Raw genomic sequence first — 22,076 nt, forward strand, 5'->3', positions numbered from 1 at the left:
TTTATATCCTGTCATAGCAGTGGGTTCACCACCAGGGTCACCCCTCAGGAAGCTTGGCCAGAACCCCAGCCCCACAAGGAGAAGATCTTAGCAACCTATGCAGCTCTACCTTCATCACCCTCAGGGCAAAACCACAGGAGACAGCTGCTCCCCCCAGCCTCTTCCCCAGAACCCTGCCTCTATCGCTTTATATCTGGTCACATGTCCTGTGGTTTCTGCGTCAGCTCCTTTATTGAGACCTGGTAATGAAATCCTCTTATCCTAGATTGAGCCCTAATGGTGTCCCCCAGCAGCTAAATATCCTGAGTTAACTCCTCTCTCTCTCCCCTGCTTTCTTCCTCTCCCTCTCCTTCTCCCTTTCCCTCCCTCTCTCTCTCTCTTCTCTTCCCCCCCCTTTCTTTATCTTCCATAGCCTCTCTGCCTTCTTAGTAGCATGACTGTAAATCCTGGTTTGCTTAAAAAGGCAGTCGAAAGTTTTGAGTCTCATTTCCCCCAATCTCCAGGCCTATTGAAGCAGTCTAAGCAGGCCCTAATTAGTTTACTCTTCCAACTGTTATATCTGGAGCTGCATGTGTCAGTTAAAAAAGCAGGAATATAATCCCTAATAATAATGTGATTGGCAGCAGTGAAACTCCCTGGTTGCCCTGAAAGGGAGAAATCCACTTAATACTTTGGTCTCCCCTTCCAATTACCTTTTAATTATTTACAAGTTCCACAAGCCCAGCTGGTGCAAACCCAGGAGCTGATGCCGTCTCCGAGGGGCTGCCATAGCAATATAGATTTTAATCAGTGGTGTAGTTCCACCGCTTTATTTTCTACTTTATTGCTTTTCTCCTTCCCAGAAGGATTTTTAAAGGAAAATAGAAGTGATATACGCTCAGCCAAGAGTGAAGATGGGTAACTGTTTGTTACTCTGTGTCCCCACTAGATGAGGAGCTCCTCGAGGACAGCCACTCTGTCATTCTGTGTGCACCTCCATGCTCATTGTATAAGTAGGCCCGTTGTTTTTTCCTGACTCAGCTTTTGCATGCAGGGAGGCTAGGTTGCCAGGAGATTTGGGGTGGACCTGTGTCCCTTTAGATAGCTGTCCTGTAGTTGAAAGTCAGCAGTCTTTGCTGAATATCCTGCTATTCCAATATACTAGATTGCCATCTAGTATATTTCTATGGACACCCAGAACAGGAGTAAGTGACCCCTTTGATAATGCCAATTTATAGATATATGTGTCCCAAGTAAATCTTTTTCCTGTCTTCAGCATATATGTTAGGTATTTCTCTATTTGCTGCTATCACCAACAGGGGAGACAGTTCAGTTGGTTTTGATACTTGTTAGTCTAATACAACCTTCGCACTATTGACCTTATGGACCTGATAGTTCTTTGTTGTGTGTGTATGGGGGTGGGGTCCTGTGCATTGTAGAATGTTTAGCAGCATCTCTGGCCTTCACCCACCAGATGCCAGGAGCACCCCCAAGACATAATAGCCAAAAATGTCTCCAGATACTGTGAATGTCCCGTGGGGGCAAACCCAACAGGCGACAACCCTTTTGAGAACCACTGCCATAGAAACTAGAGAAAGAGAATAAAGATCTAAAATTTCCTCTGCACAAGCACCCTTGTTTTGTTTTTTGTTTTGTTTTGTGATACCAGGACCAGGGATTGAACCCAGGGCCTTATATGTGGGAAGCTGGTGCTTAACCACTGAGCCACATCAGCTCCCCTGAGTTGGTTTTTTTTTCCATTTGTTTTGCTTGTTGTTTGTTTTTTGGTTTTTTTAAGGAGGTATTAGGAACCAAGCCTGGGACCTCCCATGTAGGAAGCAGGCATTCAGCTGCTAGAGCCACATCCGCTCCTTGCAGAACAACAACTTTATGTCTTTCTGACCTCCACACCTGATCTACGGGAGAATCCTGGTCCAATGTGTCTTGAGTTCCCCTCTGGGATCCGTTCTGGAAGGCCCCTAGGGGAGCTTTGGCTTCAGCATGTCAGAGGCATGGGAGAGGAGGAAACTATACCAGGGGAGGCATGCTTGGCCCCAGCACAGCTGGAAGAACCCTTTCCTGTGGCCTGGGGTCAAGCGTCATCCTGGCTGGGTCTGGCACCAGACCTTGAAGAGCTGTCTTTGAGCACTTCAGTGCATGGAGCAGGCCGAGTTATTAAAGGCAAAGCACAGGGGATGTCATCAGAGCCAAACTTTCAGAAAACTTGTTCTGGCAACATGTATAGATGGGTTGGTAAGGGGACACTGAGGCAGGGAGACTGGTGTGGAGAGTGCTTCCTTTAAATTCACAGTGATTTCCTCTCCTCAAAACTCTCTTTTTCTGATAGTCTAGACACTTTAGGGTAGGTGGTTCAAGAAGGCTGGGACTGGATTGCATTTTTAATCATGTGAAGCTTGGTCTCTTTGCTCTTCCACATAATGATGAAATTAAGGGCCCCCGACCATTTGTGATCACTCCCAAATTGGAGGATCTGGGGCACTCAGGAGCCAGGTCTTGTTAGCTGGAACCAAGGAAAGGTCTTGTGGATATCTGCAGCAGGTCAGCAACTCAGCTTCCAGAGCTAATGTAAAAGATAAACAGTGGTTTTCACAGGAGCCGCTGAAAACCAGCCTGAGTTTGAAAGGCCTGGGCTGAGGGAGGGGGCTGGGCAATTCTGACACAACTTGCTGTACCTGCAGAGGAAGTAGGCAAGGCCTCGGGGGATGCAGCAGCCAGAAGGCTGCCCTGAATGGCCGCAGCTGCAGGTGATAAAACAGCGGTCTGGGGGGAGAGGGGGACAAGGCAGTAACTGCTGCTTTATGCTGTCTTTCTCACTTGTTAACATGTTTGGGTGAATTGACTGCAACAGATGGGCCTTTCAGCTTTGCGGGCACCACAGGTTTCTAGGCCTGGCTGGAGTGACTTGCACCCTGGTTATCCCCTCTCCTGCCAGTGGAGCACTCGCCAGTAGGAGGAGCCTGAGAAGAGTTGGGTGGGCCCGAGGCAGTGCCTAGATGGGTGTCTCCTGCCTGCTACAGGGGGGTAGTGTGGTGGTGGAAAGAGCTCTGGACTTAAACACAAAACCAGGCCTAGCATTCCACCCTTCTCCATTGCCTTGAGCAAATCCTTCCCCTCTGAGGGCCACCATTTACTTACCTATAAAATAAGAGGAGGGTTCAGTTGGTGTCAATCTGAAAGTTTGTTCCAAGTTCTGCCTTTCTGGACTGTGTGTCTGTGTGTGTCCATTGAGCAACCAACAAACGAGCTATCCTCCATGATCGAAAAGAAAAAAAGCCCCATTACCCATTTTCCATCAAAATAATTGCCTGTGTAAAAACTATGCTAAAGACCCCTAAGGTCAAATGCTTCTCCCTTTTCCCTACTGAATAAAGTATTTCTTCTTTCACTGGCTAAAACCAAATTGAGTTAAACAAGTTGCCCTTGATTTCGCTTGCCTCTCCCTGCCCCCTCAAATATTTCTCTAGAAAGTCTGGTTGGATTTCAGAATTCTGGTGCCCCTTTTTGCTTACCTTTTGCCCTGAGTGTTTGTGTGTAAAATACACATTTCTTTGCCAGGAGGAAAGCCAAACAGTTCTAAATAAAATTCTCTAGTTGATTTAGCTCACTTTGGGTGATTTCTGAGATAACATTCCCTTGTGGATTCTCCATTTAGTCTTCCAGTGCCCTAAGGGGGGATTAATTTGGCAGTTTAATAAGCAAAGGCTATGCATAAACAATTCTATTCTGCCTTATCTGTGAGGAAGAAAAAAACTTACTCCCTAGGAGTTGAAACAATTGTGGTCTCATCAAAGAATCAGGAAGATCGTGATGATGATTTTGCTGTTATTTTTATTGTTATCTCATACACTTTACCCATTATCTGATCTGCTGCTCCCCACAGCTCTAGCTGTTTGGGGTAGACTGGGCAGAGGTTGTCACCATTACCCGTGAAGAAGCAGCTCCAGGCCACAGAGTGGAATTAGAACTTGATGTCTTAACTCCCAGGCCAGCATTCTTTCCTTTCTTGCACTGCCTTTGAAAAAATTGGCCCCTAGCAACAGCCATTCCATCACTTTTCCTCCTTTTGGGACAATGGACAGTCTAGGCCCCATAGAGTGCTGGCCTGTCTCCACAAGAGGCCTCCACAAGTGGAGGGGGCGTCTGACAGCCGCTGACTAGTTAATACAGAGTTTACTTCTGCACATGAGAGGAGCCTTCATCTCACGGTAAGACCTGCCAGAGAAGGGCAGATGCGACTAATTCAGAGTGGCACAGAGGTTGCCATCTGTCAAGGCAAGATGATGCCTGGGTTGGGGGTGAGTTGTACAGGAGACGGAAGCACCTTGTACATACCCAGAATGCCTGTGAGCAAGGCTGTCATTTTCAGTCCTGCCCCCTCTGAGCACATGAGGCCACAAAGTTCGAGAGCCGCTTGGTCATGTGGAAGACAAGTTCCGTGCAGACCTCACTCGCACAGCTCCTGCCCTCCCCCACCAGTTCTGTTCAGGGCTGCAAACTGACCTTGGTTTTCCCAAATGGATTGTTGGATCTGTTTTTAATGTGTATATACAAAGAATTTACTGTGGGAAAGGACTTGGTCTGCCTCAAAGTGCAATTTGAGTGTTTTTCCTTCTGTTGTGTGCTTATCTATCCATCTCAGGCAAGGAAATGTTCATGACATATATTGCTTTGCCTTTTGGTGGTAAGGCAATTTCTTGCATATTCTACAACTTGCAGTAAACCGTCTGTGGCTACCTTTCCTGGCAAATTGAAATATTTTGTCTTTCTCAGAAGAAATAGGGTTTGGGCTTCATTTTCTAACTTTCCAAATGGAAATCTAAAACTCAAATCTTTAAGTCTCAAGATTAGCCCTGTGTCTGAAGGCAGATCTTTTTCTCTCCCCAGGTGATCCAGTTGCTGTTGATAAATATAATTTGTCTTTTGCCCTGTAACTAGCTACCAATAATCCATGATAGTAGAAAGAGAGCTTTTGACTTTTGAAGTCACGATTAAAAGGAAAGATTCACCTTTGTCTTTCAATTCAGCCTCTTCCCCCTAAAATATTTTACTGGTACTTCTAGCACATAGTAAAATTGGGTTATTTGACAGTTTCACCTCCTTTGTTCTAAAGTGAGCCACTGTGTCTTGGGGTGAAGTGAGGGTTTACCCCATTTACATGATGGGAAAACTCTGCTGGGTCTTGAGAGGCTCATGGCACTGTTGGACAATGGAAGCTCAGAGAGTTGTGCTTTGCCCAGCCCAGAAGATCCTTGAGTCATTGCACCTCCCCCAGATCAGCCTTAAACCCTTCTCTCCCAGATAAGCCAGCCAGGTCTATATAATCCAGCAGTAGGCAAAGCAGAGAAGACATGACAGGCTCTTGGCATTTATTTTGCCACCTTACTCTAACTCCTTGGCTAATTTATCTGTACCCAAAAGGTGAAAACTTCTCTTAAGAAAGTGATAACATAGTCATACCAATAATTTCAGAAGTATTACATATACTGTGAAACTTCATCTAAAGCAGTTAATCTAAGTTGGTGTATCAAAAAAGGTGATGAATTTAAAATGAGCCTCCTAGGTTATAGAACAACCAGAACATTCATACATTGCTGGTGGGAATATAAATAGGTATGACCACTTTGGAAATCTCCCTGGTAGTATTTCCTAAGGCTAATCATAGTACAAGCATATACTCAGCAGCTCCACTCCTAGGTATACAATTTGCAGAAAGAGCTCGTTTGCTCACAAGACACATGCAGCACCACTCATCATCGCCCCAACCTGGAAACCACTCAGACATCCATCAGAAGTATAGTGGATGAGTAAATAGTGGCACAGGCAGGGTGTTGGCTACTATGTAGCAGTGCGCAAGTGTGGATGATACACAGACCTAATATAGGCCAAAGAAGCCAGGCATAAAAGAAGAGATACTCTGTGATTCCATCATGTAAAGTTCACGAAGGGAAGCGAATTTGGCTCAATGGACAGGGCGTCCACCTACCACATGGGAGGTCCGCGGTTCAAACCCAGGGCCTCCTGACCCGTGTGATGAGCTGGCCCACACGCAGTGCTGATGCAAGCAAGGAGTGCCCTGCCACGCAGGGGTGTCCCCCGCATAGGGGAGTCCCACACGCAAGACATGCACCCCATAAGGAGAGCCACCCAGCATGAAAAAGTGCAGCCTGTCCAGGAATGGCGCCACACATATGGAGGAGCTGACGCGGCAAGATGATGCAATAAAACAAGACACAGATTTCCTGGTGCCACTGACAGGAATATAGGCAGACACAGAAGAACACACAGCGAATGGACACAGAGAACAGACAACAGCGGAGGGGGCGGAGAGTAAAAAATAAATTTAAAAAAAAAAAGTTCAAGAAAACTTACCTGTGGTGATACATGTCAGAAGAGTGGTGTCCTCCAGGGTGGGGTGAGGTCGGGGAGTAGATATTGATAGGGAAGGATCATGAGGGAGTTTTCTAGGGAGCTGGAACTGTTCTATATTTTGATCTGAGTGCTGTTTATGTGGGTTATTTGGAAGTAAAACTCCATTGAGCTATGTATACTTAAGATTAGTATACTGCACTCTACATAAGTTATATTTCAATTGTTGTATCAGGCCATAAAAGAGAAGTGAATTCGCATTACTCACTCATTGGACAACATGGGGTAGAGGGCTGGAAGACAGCGGGCAGTGCAGTATTCAGGGTTTGCACGTCCTTTGCCTTTGCCCCATTTGGTGGAATGGTGCGCCCACACACTGTGCTACAGACTACCAGACCCTGCTGCCTGGTTCCCCAGTGGAAGGTATTTTCTCCATGAACAAGTCGGCGGGAGGAGAGGGAAAGTCACCAGTCATTTCTCTGCTAGCTCCTGAAGAACAGGGCAGGAATCAGTCTGCGGAGGAACAGTCGGAGCCTGCCTGGCTGCCCAGGCCGTCCACTTACTGTGGGTCTTAGCTCTGCGAGGCTCCCTGGCTGGCCGCCCAGCTCTCCCGACAGTCTGGCTAGGGGAATGATTAATGACCTTTCTGAAAGCCAGGAAGAGGCAGTGAGGGTTGCGGCGGGGCCACGCCCTGGGTCTTGGGCCTTCACCCCTGACCAGTAGCAGAAAGGGGTCCCTGCCCCGGTAGCTCCTCGTCTTCACTGGAACGTGTCCATTCTCTGGTGGCAGGAAGGCTTTCCCTCCAGCACTTGTGCCATATCCCACCTTTGTCCCTAGAGCCAGAAGAGACCATCTCCTCTCTCTGCCCCTGTCCGTCCCCCCAGCTATTTCTCCGCTGTCTAAACGCCAGAGTGCAGCTTTTGTTTTAGCCACATCTGTGCTGGAAGCGCCTGGTCACAGCTTTTGCCGCTTTGGCTGGCTAGTGCATGTCCAGTGGCATTCCACCAACAAGCATTGAAGCCTTATGAGTTCCAGCAGCTTCAGTGGGTCTGGGTCCTCATAAAAGCCTTTTACGCATCTGTCCCTCAGGCTCCCTGGCTGAAATCCGATAAGGGGCTTCTTTGTCGGAACTGTCAGTCTCCTTTATTGAAGAGGGAACTAGAGACCAGCGGCATTTCTTGGGGTACAGATAAGGCTCTGGATTCCTGTCAGAGGGAGCATGATTGATTACTCTCAATCCTGGGCTCCTGCTTTGATAGCAGTGACTGACAGTCCACAGACTTCTCCATCACAAGCCCACGCCCTGCTCAGGGAGGCATGATGGGGTGGAGATTGACCTGCAGCTGGCCCAACCCTGGTAACCCACAAAGAGCTCTGTTCAGTGGGTGTTGGCCTCCTTCCTGGTTCTCTGCACGTTGCTTTGCATTCATTATGGGCACCTCTGAGCAAAGGGCTTCCTTAGAGGAAGATAAAATACAGCCCAGAGAAAAGGCCAGAGACGCACACATATGCACACACACCTGCCTTCCCCATAAGGCTTCTGACTGGAGCCACTGCTTGTAGACTTGTACTTCACAGATCTGGTCCTAAGTCACACAGGAGCCCTTCACAGGTGAAGGTCCCAAACCATCTGACTCAGGGTTGCTTGGCAATGTTATTCCATAACTCAGACAAGCTCCTCAAAGCAAAGTTACCTCCCTTTGGTAATAATCACAACTATCAGATTTTAAGTTTTAAGACTCATAGGACTTTAGGACAGAAAATCTTCTAGTCCAAACACTTCATTTCACCATTGTGGAAACTGAGGCCTGAATATGTCTGTCCTCTCCCCTCCATTATGTTTTAGTTCTTTCTTGTTCAGGAAGGTAAACTCAGCTAAAACGTCTCCCATCTTCATAGTAGAATCTCCTTTGGACAAGGAGAATGGACAGGGTCCATTAAGCACAAAGCAAATCACAGAGATAGAACAAGCAGAGGATTGTGTGTCTCTGTTAGTTGTTGGAAAAGAATTGAAGCCAGGGCAGGATTTTGTGCCTGAATTACCTGGGTAATTGCAAAAAAACCTGATAAGTGAGAAAATAATACCATCTAGAGCCACCACTCAGAATAGCCTCCCCTTTCTTTGCTCCTAAGGGACTTACCTTGCACTGAGAGCTACTTGCTCTTTTACAGAGGGCCAGCCACAGAAAGGAAGCACCCATACCCAGTGTCCTGACAGCCTATTGGTGGGTGGGTAAGGTGCTTCCAAATGTTTTAGAGGACAATTTGGAAGGTTTTATTAAAATTTAAAGAGGGCATTTCATCAGACTCAGAACTCATACTTCTAGTTGATTCTACAGAAACAATACAGAAACAAAAGCACTAAAACAGAGTGAGACAAAAATATTCACTGCAGCTCTCTGGGTACTAACAAAAAACTGAAAACAACCCAATGTCCATCACAAGGAATATAATGGCATATATATGGTTTTTCCATATAATTTGCTGCTTTAAACAGAGGAGGTATATCTGTATATACAGGTATAAAAGAAGGAACTTGATATTGAGTGAAAAACAATGACCCCAAAATGTAAATTGCAGGTCATGATTATGTTTCTGTAAGAATTACTTGTGTGTGCGTACATGTAAATATGGATGTGTGTTATGAACTTGGGGAAAATTAGGAAGGACTACACAACACTGTCAACAGCGGTAGCATGTGGGATGGGAACAAACAGCTGAAAGGGGGCAGGGTTAGGGATTTTGATTTATTTTATAGCTCTGTAACTTTAAGGTATAGAATTGTGATTGAGTTTCACTTATTTGTGTTTTTCAACATTTTGTTTTCCAAACAAATTTTTAGAAGCACCTGCTTATTATAGGGCACTTGGAAAATACGAAGAATTGGTGTGTTTTTTTGTTTTTGTTTTTGTTTTTTAAAGAAAAAAGGGGAAGGGAAAGGAAACAAATTACCTACCTGATCTCTAACAAGGGTGCCTGACCAGGGCACAGGTCCATGTGAAGAGAGTCCATTCTGAGATAAAGAAAGCAGAATACCTGCTCCACCCAGAGTGGGCTGGGCCACCACCGGGGTTTCCAGTGTACCCCTCACCTGTGGTTTTTCTCTGGTGTGGAGAGAGAGTCCCCCAGATAATGTGCATTCCCCTCAGATGGTGCTGGGAGGAGGTCAGTTATTGGTTAGGTTTATAAGCTTAGCTTAAGATGCCACTTTGGCCCTTCCTTGTTTTCTCAGGTCCTGTATCTACTGCTCTTTCTCTTGCCCCTGAGCCATTTGCAGTCAGATGCAGTCATATTCTGTATGACTATAAGAAGACTAAATTTTATAAATGAATTTGTAATTCCTGCCTTCAGAAGAGGCAGTTGGAGCAACACTTGAAAATCTCTCATGGTTTATGGTCACACCTTATATTCAGTCAAAAACAATATAAATGGCCTGGTCATTTCATCCTTTTTATCTGGCTTACCTCCAAATGAATGATGACCATTCCTAAAAGTAAGGTCCACCCTCCACGTTTGAAAATATACCACCATTGCAAAGATTCAGAAGAAAACAGTGCAAACTTGGAAAGCTGTTTGCAAAAGGAGTTCCAAAAACACAAATGATATCTGGGTCCTGAGGTGACAGTTCTGAAGGACGGTCACACTCCCTTGGCTGAGTAAGCTCTGATGTGTTGGTTAAACATTCCGTTAACAAAAGAGGAAGAAATCTGTCCTTTGTAGAGCACAGGCATGACCTAGCCGCCTTTTCTTTGGCACTGCTGTATGAGGTCATGGTTTCTTTACTTTCTCAAAATCCCCAAATCTCTATTCTTCTGCCCTTCCCCTCAGTGGAGTCCTGTTGCTAGTCCTCTCCTTATTGTGGGGCCTGGAAGAAAGGAGCTTGAGCGCGCTGGGCCTCTCAGTCCCCTGGGCTGTTTAATAAGACCATGCTGATGAACCGTGTTCTCTGGGTCCTGAATGGAGACAGTGACTCGAGTTCAGGACTTTCAGCATGAGACACTTAAAGTTAATGATGAGTCTTGGTGGGCACACCACAAGCATGAGAGAAACATTTTTGAGATTCACAGTTGGATGACCATGGAGATGGTTGCTATGACAAATTAAAAAGCTTTTTTTAATCTGCATGTTAGGTTAATTGACTAAACACTATAATGTGACAGAAAGGCAATCCCTGCCTTCATAGAGTTTAGTGTTCCTGTGAGACCAGATGAACATACATGAAACAATTAGAGAATAATTATTTGCTGAACTTGTAGGAGTCATCATTGAAATTCAGAAAAGGACAAAATCCATTATGAACTGAAGAGTTAGAAAATTCTTCCTGGGTGGAGTAGACACTGAAGAATGATGTGGAAGATTTGAACAGAGTCAAATCATTTTGGGCTTGAGAAGGGAAAACACAAACTAAAAAGTAGAGGCACAAATGAACATGTTTGGGGGATGATAGGGAGAAGACCCAACTAATTAAAGTGAGAATGACTTATTGGGATATGCTTGAAAGATTTCATACATAGCTTTTTTCAAAAAAAAATATTCTTATTAGAGAAGTTGTGAACTTACAAAACAAGCTTACACATGTGTGGAATTCCCATACAGCACCCCTCCACCAACACACTATATAGTTGTGGAACATTTTTTACAGATTATGGGATAATATCAGACTATTACCACTAACTGTGGTCCAGTGTACATTTGGTTTATTTTTTCCATATCCCCCATTATTAACACAGTACCTCTTGGGCATTGATGCAAGAATATTACAGTGTTGCTCTTCACTGTGATCCATAGGTTATGGTAACTGTATTTTTCCCATGCCACTTCACATTCTTACAATCTTGCAATAGTGGTGTACATTTGTTCTAGTTCATAGAAGGACATTCTTGTATTTCATACATAACTTTGAGTGCTGGGAACATGGGTCACAGGTTGGATATGTGGGATGGTTGGGTACACAGTAAGTATCTTTATAGGTTCTTTTTTTTTTTTTTTAAAGATTTATTTTTTATTTATTTAATTCCCCTTCCCTCCCCCGGTTGTCTGTTTTCTGTGTCTTTTTGCTGCGTCTTGTTTCTTTGTCCGCTTCTGTTGTCGTCAGTGGCACGGGAAGTGTGGGTGGCGCCATTCCTGGGCAGGCTGCTCCCTCCTTCGCGCTGGGCGGCTCTCCTTATGGGTGCACTCCTTGCGCGTGGGGCTCCCCTACGCGGGGGACACCCCTGTGTGGCACAGCACTCCTTGCGCGCATCAGCACTGCGCTTGGACCAGCTCCACACGGGTCAAGGAGGCCCGGGGCTTGAACCGCAGACCTCCCATGTGGTAGACGGACGCCCTAACCACTGGGCCAAAGTCCGTTTCCCTATAGGTTCTTAAACAATAAAGCAAGTGACATGATCAAAGTGATGTTTTCTTAAGATTGTCTAGTATCTGGTAGTGTGCAAGTTGAGTGTATAGGTAAGTAGCTGTTATAGACATCTAGTTGTGAGCCAGCATGGGCCTGGTGCATGGTGGTGGCTGTGGATCTAGAAGAAAGATATCTTTGAAAAATACCTCAAAGGAAGGACTGATGGAGCTGCCTAACAGTCTAAAAGTGGATGGTAGAGGAGAAAATGTTCCTAAGACCTCAAAGTACTGCTGGAAAAAAAATTGAAAGTGATGGGGAAAGGGAGCTCAGTATGAACATTCTGACTTGGAAGAAAACAGGTCACACATGTAAAGATGCCCTGGAAGCTTCTGGATATGTGAGCTTAGCGGGCCTATATGAGAGGTCCCTGGGTTGGGGGGCGGGGGCGGGGTCCTCCCAGAGACTCCAGGTGAGGCCGTGGAAGCTTGAGTGTGCATGGGCAGACATGCCTACCAGCAGAGGTGGGCATTAGCCCTTTTGCCAGGGACTAGTTCTCTCGTTTTGGGCGTTCATCTTACGACAGGATTAGGGTTTACTGTCTGGAATAGCTCAGGAAGAAAATGTTAGCCAACATATGAACTGGATGTCTTAGGGAGTACACCAGAAATCCCCCAGTATTTGACATGAGAATCTAACTCTTAGGACCTCTTTGTCCTTGACCCTCCAAAGACTTGCTGGTCAAGGCAAAAGCCTTAGAGCTGTAGTTCCCACACATAGAAAAGAGGCTGCTCCCACCATGGCAGTCTTGCATGTTCCTGCACCTGCTGCTTCCTCTTCATAAATGGGAATTTGGGGGTCTTCACTCCATTCACTTGCTTGACTAGTCCTAGAGAACTGTCCTGGGATGCTGAGGCTAACATTCCAAGGCTGAGAAGAAGAAAAAAGCCATTCCTTTAGGGGAAAGTAGTAGGAGGGACAGAAACAAACAGCCTTTCTCCCCTCAAGCTGGCCTGAAGTCTGCCAGGCAGCTCAGTGAGCCCTCAGCAAGATTGGGCAATGGGAGGGGGCAAGGCAGAGGAGGGGCTGCCTGTGTGCAGTAAGAGGCAAAGGCAACAGGTCTCATTCCCTGCCCCGGATGGCGACCCTTCCCTACGGAATTCTCCCCTCTGACCTCCAGATCATTAATCCTGGGGCTGCCAAATGACAGTCATCCATCACGCCTCCTGACCACCATCCCAGCCAGCCGTGAAAGGGCCCGGGCCCCGCCCTCCCCACCGTCCCCTGGTGCTCATTAGTAGCCCTTCCTGCTCGGTGCCAGGTTTCCTAATCAAGTCCCTGGCTTCTCTTGCTTCCCTTCAGGGCCACTGGGCGGAAGCTGTTCTGACCCTCCCTCTTTCAGAGGCCAGGGAGAAGAATGATTAGTGGGGAGAGAATTGTTGAGTGGCTTTTCATCCCCCTGGAGACCTGTGTGTCCAGCAGCTCATTTGACATGGGGTAGCACACATGAGAGAAAAACAATTTTTCCATCCTGCAACAGGACCAGTAGCCACAAGTCTGGGGAGGAAAAGAGGAGAAAGCAGGCGGTATGCAAATAAGGTCACAGGTACAATCTGCACTGAGTGCCACAAAAGAAAAGCACAGGGAACTATACAGGTGGGTGATTGGGCAGGACCTCCTCTGTCTAGGGAGCTGGGAAAACAGTTCCCCGAGAAGGTGATGACTGGGTGGAGGCTGAAGGCTCCAGAGGAGTTTGAGTTGCTAAATCTCATTAGGAAAAAAATCTGGAACCTCTATTGCTAACAAACAAAATCTTTGAAATCATGTAGTCACATCCTCTTATTCAACAGAATAGAAACAGCCAGAAAAGTTGTTTTGCCCAGGGCCATACAACTGTTGTATTCTACCTGTGCTACTCATCCCAAAGAGAAATGACAGCTAATCTGATAGTTTCCAGACTCTTGGGTTTGTATCCAATTAACATTTCTAAGCAGATTCATGAACATTATTGCCAACTCATCAAAAGGTGGGCCCACACAGATGTTTTCTTTCTCTGCTTGATACTGACCCAACCCTCCCTTTTCTCTTTGGACAATCACAGGGACCCCTATCAACCGAATCCCCATCATGGCCAAGCAGATCCTAGACCTGTACATGCTGTATAAGCTTGTGACAGAGAAGGGTGGCCTGGTGGAGATTATCAACAGGAAGATCTGGAGGGAGATCACCAAAGGCCTGAACTTGCCCACATCCATTACCAGTGCCGCCTTCACCCTGAGGACCCAGTGAGTAGCCGGGCCGTGGGGGAAGGAAGCTGAGACTGAGAGAGGGGAAGGGGAATGTTCTAATCTAGAAGAAAGGAAGGAAGGAAATGCCATTGTATAGCAAGCAAGATGGAATTCCTGAAACCGTAGGGAACTTTCTGGAATGAATCCCTCACTAAACTTAAATAATATGAGCGTTACTGCTTACCAAGTATTTCATTATCTCCTTCCAACCTCACAATCAACCCCAAAAGGTAGTGTTATCCCCATTTCCTAGGTTATAAAACTTAGTCTCAGAGGTTAGGTAATTTGACCAAGACCATACCAGCTAGTAAGTGGTGGAGCTGAGATTCAAACCTGGGCTTATGTGACGGGATTCACGCTATCTACGCACCATCTCCCAAACAGCACCTCCACCCTCAGCCTAGCCCTTCTTACCTGATACGAAACTTCCCCAGCAATAGGAGACCTAGAAGAAGGCAGGCAGGCCCCATTGGGATTGGTGACCTATTTTTGTAACCATTTGAGTTAATTACAAGGGTGATGGGAGCAGTGAAACCAAGAGTAGCATTGGAGAAGGAGGGGCAGGGGGGATCCTGTTCTTTCAGGAACACACTGACACATGTTCTGTGAAGAATGTGGAATGAGCAGCCTGCCCATCATTTGGGTAGCGTGCCCTGGCTTTGACTCCAAGTAGAAGGGTTATGTCTGTTGGATTTATTTCAGCAGAAGTTGAGGACAGAGCTATAACCAGTGTTCTTGGGTAGAGAATTGCTTCTTGGGACAGTTGACACACAGAAGGACAGCATCTCTAGGTCCTGCACACAATGGGAGGAGTTGCTCCTGACTGATCATCTAACTCAAAATGGCTCGAAGATCAAGGAATCAGAGAAACATTGCAAAACGTGGGCCTGATTTCTCCCAGGGCACTAAACAGGCACCAAAACAAACATGAAAACGTGACATAAGACATCATTTATTTCCCTTAAGGAGAGATGGCTCAAATTTGAGTATACAATTTGAGGAGCCTGGTGGACTATCCAGTGAGACCATACTTTCTTCCTCTACCAAGGGCACCAACGTTGCAGTCCTTTGCCCTGGAGCCCTGCCTTGACCAGGTGCTTCCAGAGACCGATCAGCTAAACTGGGCAGGTCTCTGGCCTGATGTTTTGGATTATTTTCCTAGCTTCCTTCCTTCCCTCCAGGTACATGAAGTATCTCTATGCCTATGAGTGTGAGAAGAAAGCCCTGAGCTCCCCAGCTGAACTCCAGGCAGCCATTGATGGCAACAGGAGGGAGGGCCGGCGGCCCAGCTACAGTTCCTCACTCTTCGGCTACTCACCCGCTGCTGCTGCCGCCGCCACTGGGGCCCCTGCCCTTCTCTCCCCACCCAAGATCCGCTTCCCCATCCTTGGGCTTGGCTCCAGCAGTGGCACCAATGCCAGTAGCCCTCGGATATCCCCAGCAACCACTCTCAGGAAAGGTCAGCAGGGCCCTTGGGGGAGGAAGGAAGGAAGGGAGGCAGGGAGCCAAGTTTCCCCCTGTTGAAGACCCGGGTTTTTGGGTGGCAGAGCCAACTGTGGATTGTTCCAGCTCTGATTCCTTCACAGCGGGTGATGGAGTCCAGGTGACAACAGTACCCGTGCCAAATCGCCTGGCTGTGCCCGTGACCTTGGCAGGTCAGCAGGCAGGTGCTCGGACTGCCACACTGGAGCAGCTGCGAGAGCGGCTGGAGTCAGGGGAGCCAGCTGAGAAGAAAGCATCAAGGCTGTCTGAGGAGGAGCAGCGCCTGGTGCAGCAGGCCTTCCAGCGCAACTTTCTCAGCATGGCACGGCAGCTGCCCATGAAGATTAGGATCAACGGCAGGGGTGAGTGCCAGGCTCAGGGCAGCTTTCTCCCTTTCTGATGTGGGCCAAAATCCGGCTGCACAAGGGCCCGGTCATGTCCCCAAAGATGGGGGTGGGATGGGAGGGGGTAAGATTCTAACTCCTAACCTAGAAAAGATTCCTCTAGCTTTTCTCCTTACCCCCAGAAGAGAACCACATGGAGCCTCTGTGACCTGAGATCTCAGTTCACAGCCTGTGGTTATTTTCTAGAGGTCCTGAAATGGCCTTGGGCAGTGCACGGTTTGCTAACAATAATGGAAGCGCAGTTATTCAAGGAGAAGGAGCCAGAGGCCTTCAGAGACAGCTGTCATGAGCTTGGCCTTCACCCTGATACCTCACCAGATGTTGGCACGTTAAGGGCAGGGGCATTCTGGTCTGGGTGGAGGACACCACCATCGTTCCTGAGGCAGCAGGGGCCCAGGTTGCCTCAGGCTGAACTCAGAAACAGCCCCAGCGCCAGCACCAGCACTGGGGCTGCCAGCAACCCCCAGAACAATAGGGAAAGGGTAATACAAGGTTGGCAGCAAACATCCTTCCCCTTCTCCACATTTTTGTAATGCCCCACCTTCTGCCTGAACCACACACTCCATTTCCCTTATTCTTCTTTCTTCCCTTCCTCACACACATTCCATTTTTGCCCTTGACTCCTTTTTCTTTTTTTAAGAATTATTTATGTATTTATCCACACACACACTCATTGCCTGCTCTCTGTCCATTCACTGTGTTCATTGTTGCTTGTCATCTCTTTAGGTGGCACCAGGAACCAATCCTGGGAACTTCCAGGGTGGGAGAGGCACTCAGTCTCTTGTGCCACTTCAGCTCCCTGGTCTGCTGTGTCTCTTTTATTTATTTATTTATTTCTCTCCCCTCCCCCCCCCCCGCCAGTTGTCGGCTTTCTGTCCATTCACTGTGTGTTCTTCTGTGTCCGCTTGTATTCTTGTCGGCAGCACTGGGAATCTCTTTTTGTTGCATCAGCCCTCTGTGTGTGCAGCGCCACCCTAGGTAGGCTGCATTTTTTTTCCTCTGGGCGGCTCTCCTTATGGGGCGCGCTTCTTGTGTGTGGGGCTCCCGTACGCAGGGGACACCCCTGCGTGGCACGGCACTCCTTGTGCGCGTCAGCACTGAGCATGGGCCAGCTCAACACATGGATCAGGAGGCCCTGGGTTTGAACCCTGGACTCCTGTGTGGTAGGCGGATGCTCTATCCGTTGAGCCAAATCTGCTTCCCATGCTGTGTCTCTTATTATCTCTCCTCTGTATCTCTTTTTGTTGTGTCATCTTGCTGGGCTAGCTCTCTGCTCAGGCCAGCTCTCTGTGTGGGCTAGCTCTCTGCTCAGGCCAGCTTGCCTTCACCAGGAGGCCCCAAAAATTGAACCTTGGACATCCTATATGGTAGACGGGAGCCCAGTCACTTGAGACACATCTGCTTCCCCCTTGCCTCTTCCCCAGAACAAACATGAGTAAGCATGTGTTGGGGAAGAAATCAGGTGTGAAAGGAGTTGGTGCATATTCTTAGTTCCTCCCTGCCCCACTTTCCCTGAGTGAGGAGCCTCAGGAAACTGGGGCTCAGGGCCAGTTCCCTTGGTCCCAGGCAAAGGCAAAGGGTCATTGAAAGACAGTTCACCTGAAAGGCTTCTTGGCTCTCAGGGTGATGAAAAGGACAGAGTCTGGGATGAGCCAGGCAGAGACCTTGTCTGCCAGTTCCCTCAGCCTTCCAGGAACACCAGATGCTCACATTTCATGAGGGCAAGTGCTGTGCTAAGTCTGGGAGCAGGCCTTTGAGCACACCTCTCCCTGAGGAACTCGCAGCCCAGGAAAGGGGATCTCTCACCCCTGGAGGAGGAGGCTGGGAGAATTCTGAGGCCGGGCCTGGCACCTGGGGGTGCTCAGGCAGGGCTGACTGGGTCATACTGGAAGCCTCCTTGCTGCCTGAATCCCCTTTCTGTGAGAGCAGAGTAGTTGGGCAAACAAATTGGTTCAGTGGAGAAAGCAAGTGACGGGGAGTTGGCAAGCCTGCATTCTACCAGACCTTGTGCGCAGGACAAGGTTATATAGGTGTTTTCTTTTTTTTTTTTTCCTTACTCATTATTTCATCAAGTGCAAGTAGAACCTCTGAATCCAATACACTCTTAATATGCCCAGAGGAAAAGACCAGTTTACAAACATAATCCAATTTTTCTTTTTGGAATTCATCAATAATGTCAAACTGCTACATTCCACCCTCTGTATTCCAAAAAGACTTTACAATATAAAAAAAAAAAAATTTAAATCAGTAACAATGCTGAGTACAAAATCATATCACAGTTAGTTTAAAGAAATAGTTTTTCTAGGTGCAAAGTCCCATTTGGCGGTAGACCTTTGATACTTACAAAACAATTTATCTGCGTGCCATGCACAAATGGACAGACAAAGGCTCAACATTTTTATTACCTTAGGAGAATTTGAGAGTGAAACATGAGTCACAGGTCTTCTACAGTTGAGTAAGCTGCATGGCATCCTCCATTCAATTTCAAAGTCTGAGAGTCTTTCTTAAGACCATGGTTTCTTCTCCTTGGGGTGACATGAGGAACCACCTTTCCCATAGACTTGCTGAATGGCCATTTTCTTGGTTCTACCATCATCAAGCATCTGGGTGGTCACTATGCTCCAGACCTCACCCTCAAAGAGCTTTGGGGTGATTGCCATACATATAGGTGTTTTCTAACAGCGCAAGGCCTTGGCCTGGTGTAGCCCGACAGGAAGAGTGGGTGAGTATTGGAGAGCGCGACAGAAGTGCTGTGGAAGGCTTAACCACGCCATTTCTCCCTTGTCCCAGCAGAAGACAGATCAGAGGCCTCAGCTGCAGCACTGAACTTGACCACCAGCAGCATTGGCAGCATCAACATGTCCGTGGACATTGACGGCACCACCTACGCAGGTGAGGCTCCTGGAGCTCCGTGCAGTTCCCCAGCTCACCCTGCTGGTCTCCCTGTTGTTGAGCACCTGCCCAGGGACGGCGTGCTTTTACAGTCTCAGTACTCAGCAAAGCGGTTCTTCTGGACTGTTAGAGGCTGAGACTTGTCAACAGGCATGACAGACCTCCTCCACCTTTTTTTGTTTTTGTCGGGGGGGGGTGTCTTTTTTATTTTTTTATTTTTAAAGAAACTTTAGATTACATAAATGTTGCATCAAGAATATAGGGGATTCCTATATACTCCACCTCCTCCCCTTCCCACACTTTCCCCCATTAGCAACATCCGTCATTAGTGTGGTACATTTGTTATAATTGACGAACACATATTGAAGCATCGCTACTAACCATGGTCTGTAATTTACATTATAGTTTACATTTTGCGCTGCACAGTTTTAAAGGTTTTCCACAAAACGTATAATGGCCTGTATCATTGCAGTGTTGTACAGAACAATTCCAGTGTCCCAAAAATGCATGTTTCACCTATTCTTCCCTCTCCCTTCCCTCAGAACCTCTGGTGTCCACTGCTTTTGTATCAGTGAAAGAAGTTCTTCCATTGCTAGAATAATAAGGTCTACTTTAGTTGGTTGTTGCATTTCCTCTTAACGTTTGTTCATTCCTCAGTCTTGAGGATTTTGGGGTGGTAATGCCCACTCTGTTTCTGATTGAGAGGGGGCTTAGATCCCATGGGGAAGATGGATGGAACTATCTTGCTTCCAGTTTTCAGGGTTGGGTGTTGTCCATCATCATCTTTTTGTTGGTTATCCTGGGTTAGTCCAATAAACTAGAGAGTACATGTTGCAACTCTGCTGCGTTTCAGGGCTCAACCAGCATATGAACAGACTGAAGATTTAAGTTGAAGATTTAAGTCTCTGGACATCCCCCTCCACCTTTGTTTGTTTGTTTTGTTTTGTTTTTAAAGATTTATTTTTTATTTATTTCTCCCCCCCCCAATTGTCTGCTCTCTGTGTCCATTCACTGTGTGTTCTTCTGTGACTGCTTCTATCCTTAGCAGCGGCACCCGGAACCTGTGTTCCTTTTTTTTTGTTGGCTCATCTTGTTGTGCCAGCTCTCCATGTGTGAGGCATCATTCTTGGGCAGGCTGCACTTTCTTCCGCGCTGGGCGGCTCTCCTTACGGGGCGCACTCCTTGCGCGTGGGGCTCCCTACACAGGGGACACCCCTGCGTGGCACGGCACTCCTTGCACGCATCAGCACTGCACGTGGGCCAGCTCTACAGGGTCAAGGAGGCCCAGGGTTTGAACCATGGACCTCCCATATGGTAGGTGGACACCCTAACCACTGGGCCAAGTCCTCTTCCCTCCCCACCCCTCCACCTTTGAACACTAGAAGCCCATTGTCTCTCCCTGTTGGACCAATAGTTGGTCTAGCAGTGGAAACAGTAATTTCCAGTGAGGAATCCTAATCAATGCTATTTCCATGCTTTAAACATTTTATTGTCATTTAAATCTGTCAACTATTCACAGTTTACTAATGCAGGGCCAAGGCCCTTTCTTTGAATGCTTCTTTTCTTCTCAAAACATACCCATATTACATCATCTGTCATTTCCTTTTCTTTTTTATTTTTTTTTTCTGTTTTTTTAAATTTTATTCTTTTTTTTCCCTTTCTTTAAAACAGACTAAGGATTAAGACAACAGGCAGGGTAATCTGAGTACAGTAGAATAATCCTGTATTTTTGTGAGTTTTCCCTCCAGCCTTTTTAACTAAACCTAATTCCCAACAGTCTTGTTTTGTTGGTTTGCTTAGCATCTTCGCCAAGTCTTTCTAAGGCATTTAACTTAGTTTTTTTTTTTAGATTTTATTTTATTTTTTATTTTTTATTTTTTATTTTTCTACCCTTTCCACCCCCCGGTTGTGTGCTTTCTTTGTCCACTTGTATTCTTGTCAGCGGCACCTGGAATCTGTGTCTGTTTTTGTTGCATCATCTTGCTGCATCAGCTCTCCATGCGTGCGGTCCCATTCCTGGGCACGTTGCACTTTTTTCGTGCAGGGCGGCTCTCCTTACGGGGCACACTCCTTGCGCGTGGGGCTCCCCTTTGCGGAGGACACCCCTGTTTGGCATGGCACTCCTTGCGCACATCAGCACTGCACGTGGGCCAGCTTCACCACACAGGTCAGGAGGCCCTGGGTTTGAACCTTGGACCTCCTGTGTGGTAAGTGGATACTCTATCCATTGAGCCAAATCCGCTTCCCTCAACTTAGTTTTGGTAGAAGCAGCAGTCCTTTCCCACACCCATTTAGTTGATTTAGGGCTGAGCTTGAGAACAAACCCAGCTGACCCTGGTTAAGCACATCCTGGTGAGTGGGGGCCAGAGGGCCTAGGTGCTAGCTAGAGCATTGCCTCCCACTGGGAGCCACAGCCATCGGTCACCTGTTTCACACAGGGAATGGAAAGTGCCAGCCAGTCTGGTGATGTGCTCAGTGTAGACAGTTTATAGACCTTCAGATGCTCCTTCCATGAAAACTAAGGTCATCTCCCCAGGGCATGAACTTTTTCTGAGGACTGAGCCCTGTTGGGGTACCATTTTGTGGACTCCCCTCATGCTCTGAATCTTCTCTGGACCATCTGCCTTGGGCATCAGGAGTGGGGCCAGGGAAGGGACAAAAATTCCTGGAAGCAGCCTCCAGAGAAGTAGTGACACCTGGTTGACCTGCCAGTCACCCAAGTAATTGGCATCTCATATTCAGTAGTTTCTGCCTGACCCAGGGGCCCCTAGAGCGACCCAAGTCTGCTCTGGCCGGGCGAACCAGCAGTGAGTGCCTGGGTGCCCTCTGCCCCCCGGTGGTGCTGTGGTAGTCTAGGAGGCTTGGGTTGGTCCATGGAGGAAGTTATCTTCTCATCCTTCTTCCAGGAGAAGGGAGATGACTTCCTCCTTTCCTCCTGGGGAGGGGTCAGAAGAGAGTTTAAAACTCCGCAGACCCTGATGTGAACCAATGTATATGAGGTGCAGAGGTGCCCAAAGATGTACTTACCAAATCCAATGGATGTGTCATGATGATGGGAACGAGTGTTGTTGGGGGGGGGGAGAGGGGGGGTGGGGGGGTGGGGTTGAATGGGACCTCACATATATATTTTTAATGTAATATTATTACAAAGTCAATAAAAAATAAAAAAATAAAAAAAAAAAAAAAAAAAAAAAAAAACTCCGCAGACCCACTCACTTCCCCACCTGTCTTAATCCCTGTTGGCACCCTGTGTTCTTTCTCGGGGGTGTACACTTGGGGTTCTTGACAATTTCCTGTTCCCAGCCTCAC

At 47.2% G+C, this 22,076-nt stretch overlaps 1 protein-coding gene across 1 annotated transcript in view; it reads left to right on the forward strand.

The window, feature by feature from the left end:
* Positions 1-22,076, forward strand: part of ARID3B (AT-rich interaction domain 3B) — a 68,210-nt gene that overhangs the window by 42,946 nt on the left and 3,188 nt on the right. Inside the window, exons 5-8 of the mRNA XM_004476632.5 lie at positions 13,803-13,986; positions 15,171-15,448; positions 15,576-15,833; positions 18,669-18,767. Coding sequence (XP_004476689.1) covers positions 13,803-13,986; positions 15,171-15,448; positions 15,576-15,833; positions 18,669-18,767 — 819 coding nt within the window. The remainder of the gene's footprint in view (positions 1-13,802; positions 13,987-15,170; positions 15,449-15,575; positions 15,834-18,668; positions 18,768-22,076) is intronic.

The sequence above is a fragment of the Dasypus novemcinctus genome, chromosome 3, assembly GCF_030445035.2.
Source record: "Dasypus novemcinctus isolate mDasNov1 chromosome 3, mDasNov1.1.hap2, whole genome shotgun sequence".
NCBI classification, from domain to species: Eukaryota; Metazoa; Chordata; class Mammalia; order Cingulata; family Dasypodidae; genus Dasypus; species Dasypus novemcinctus.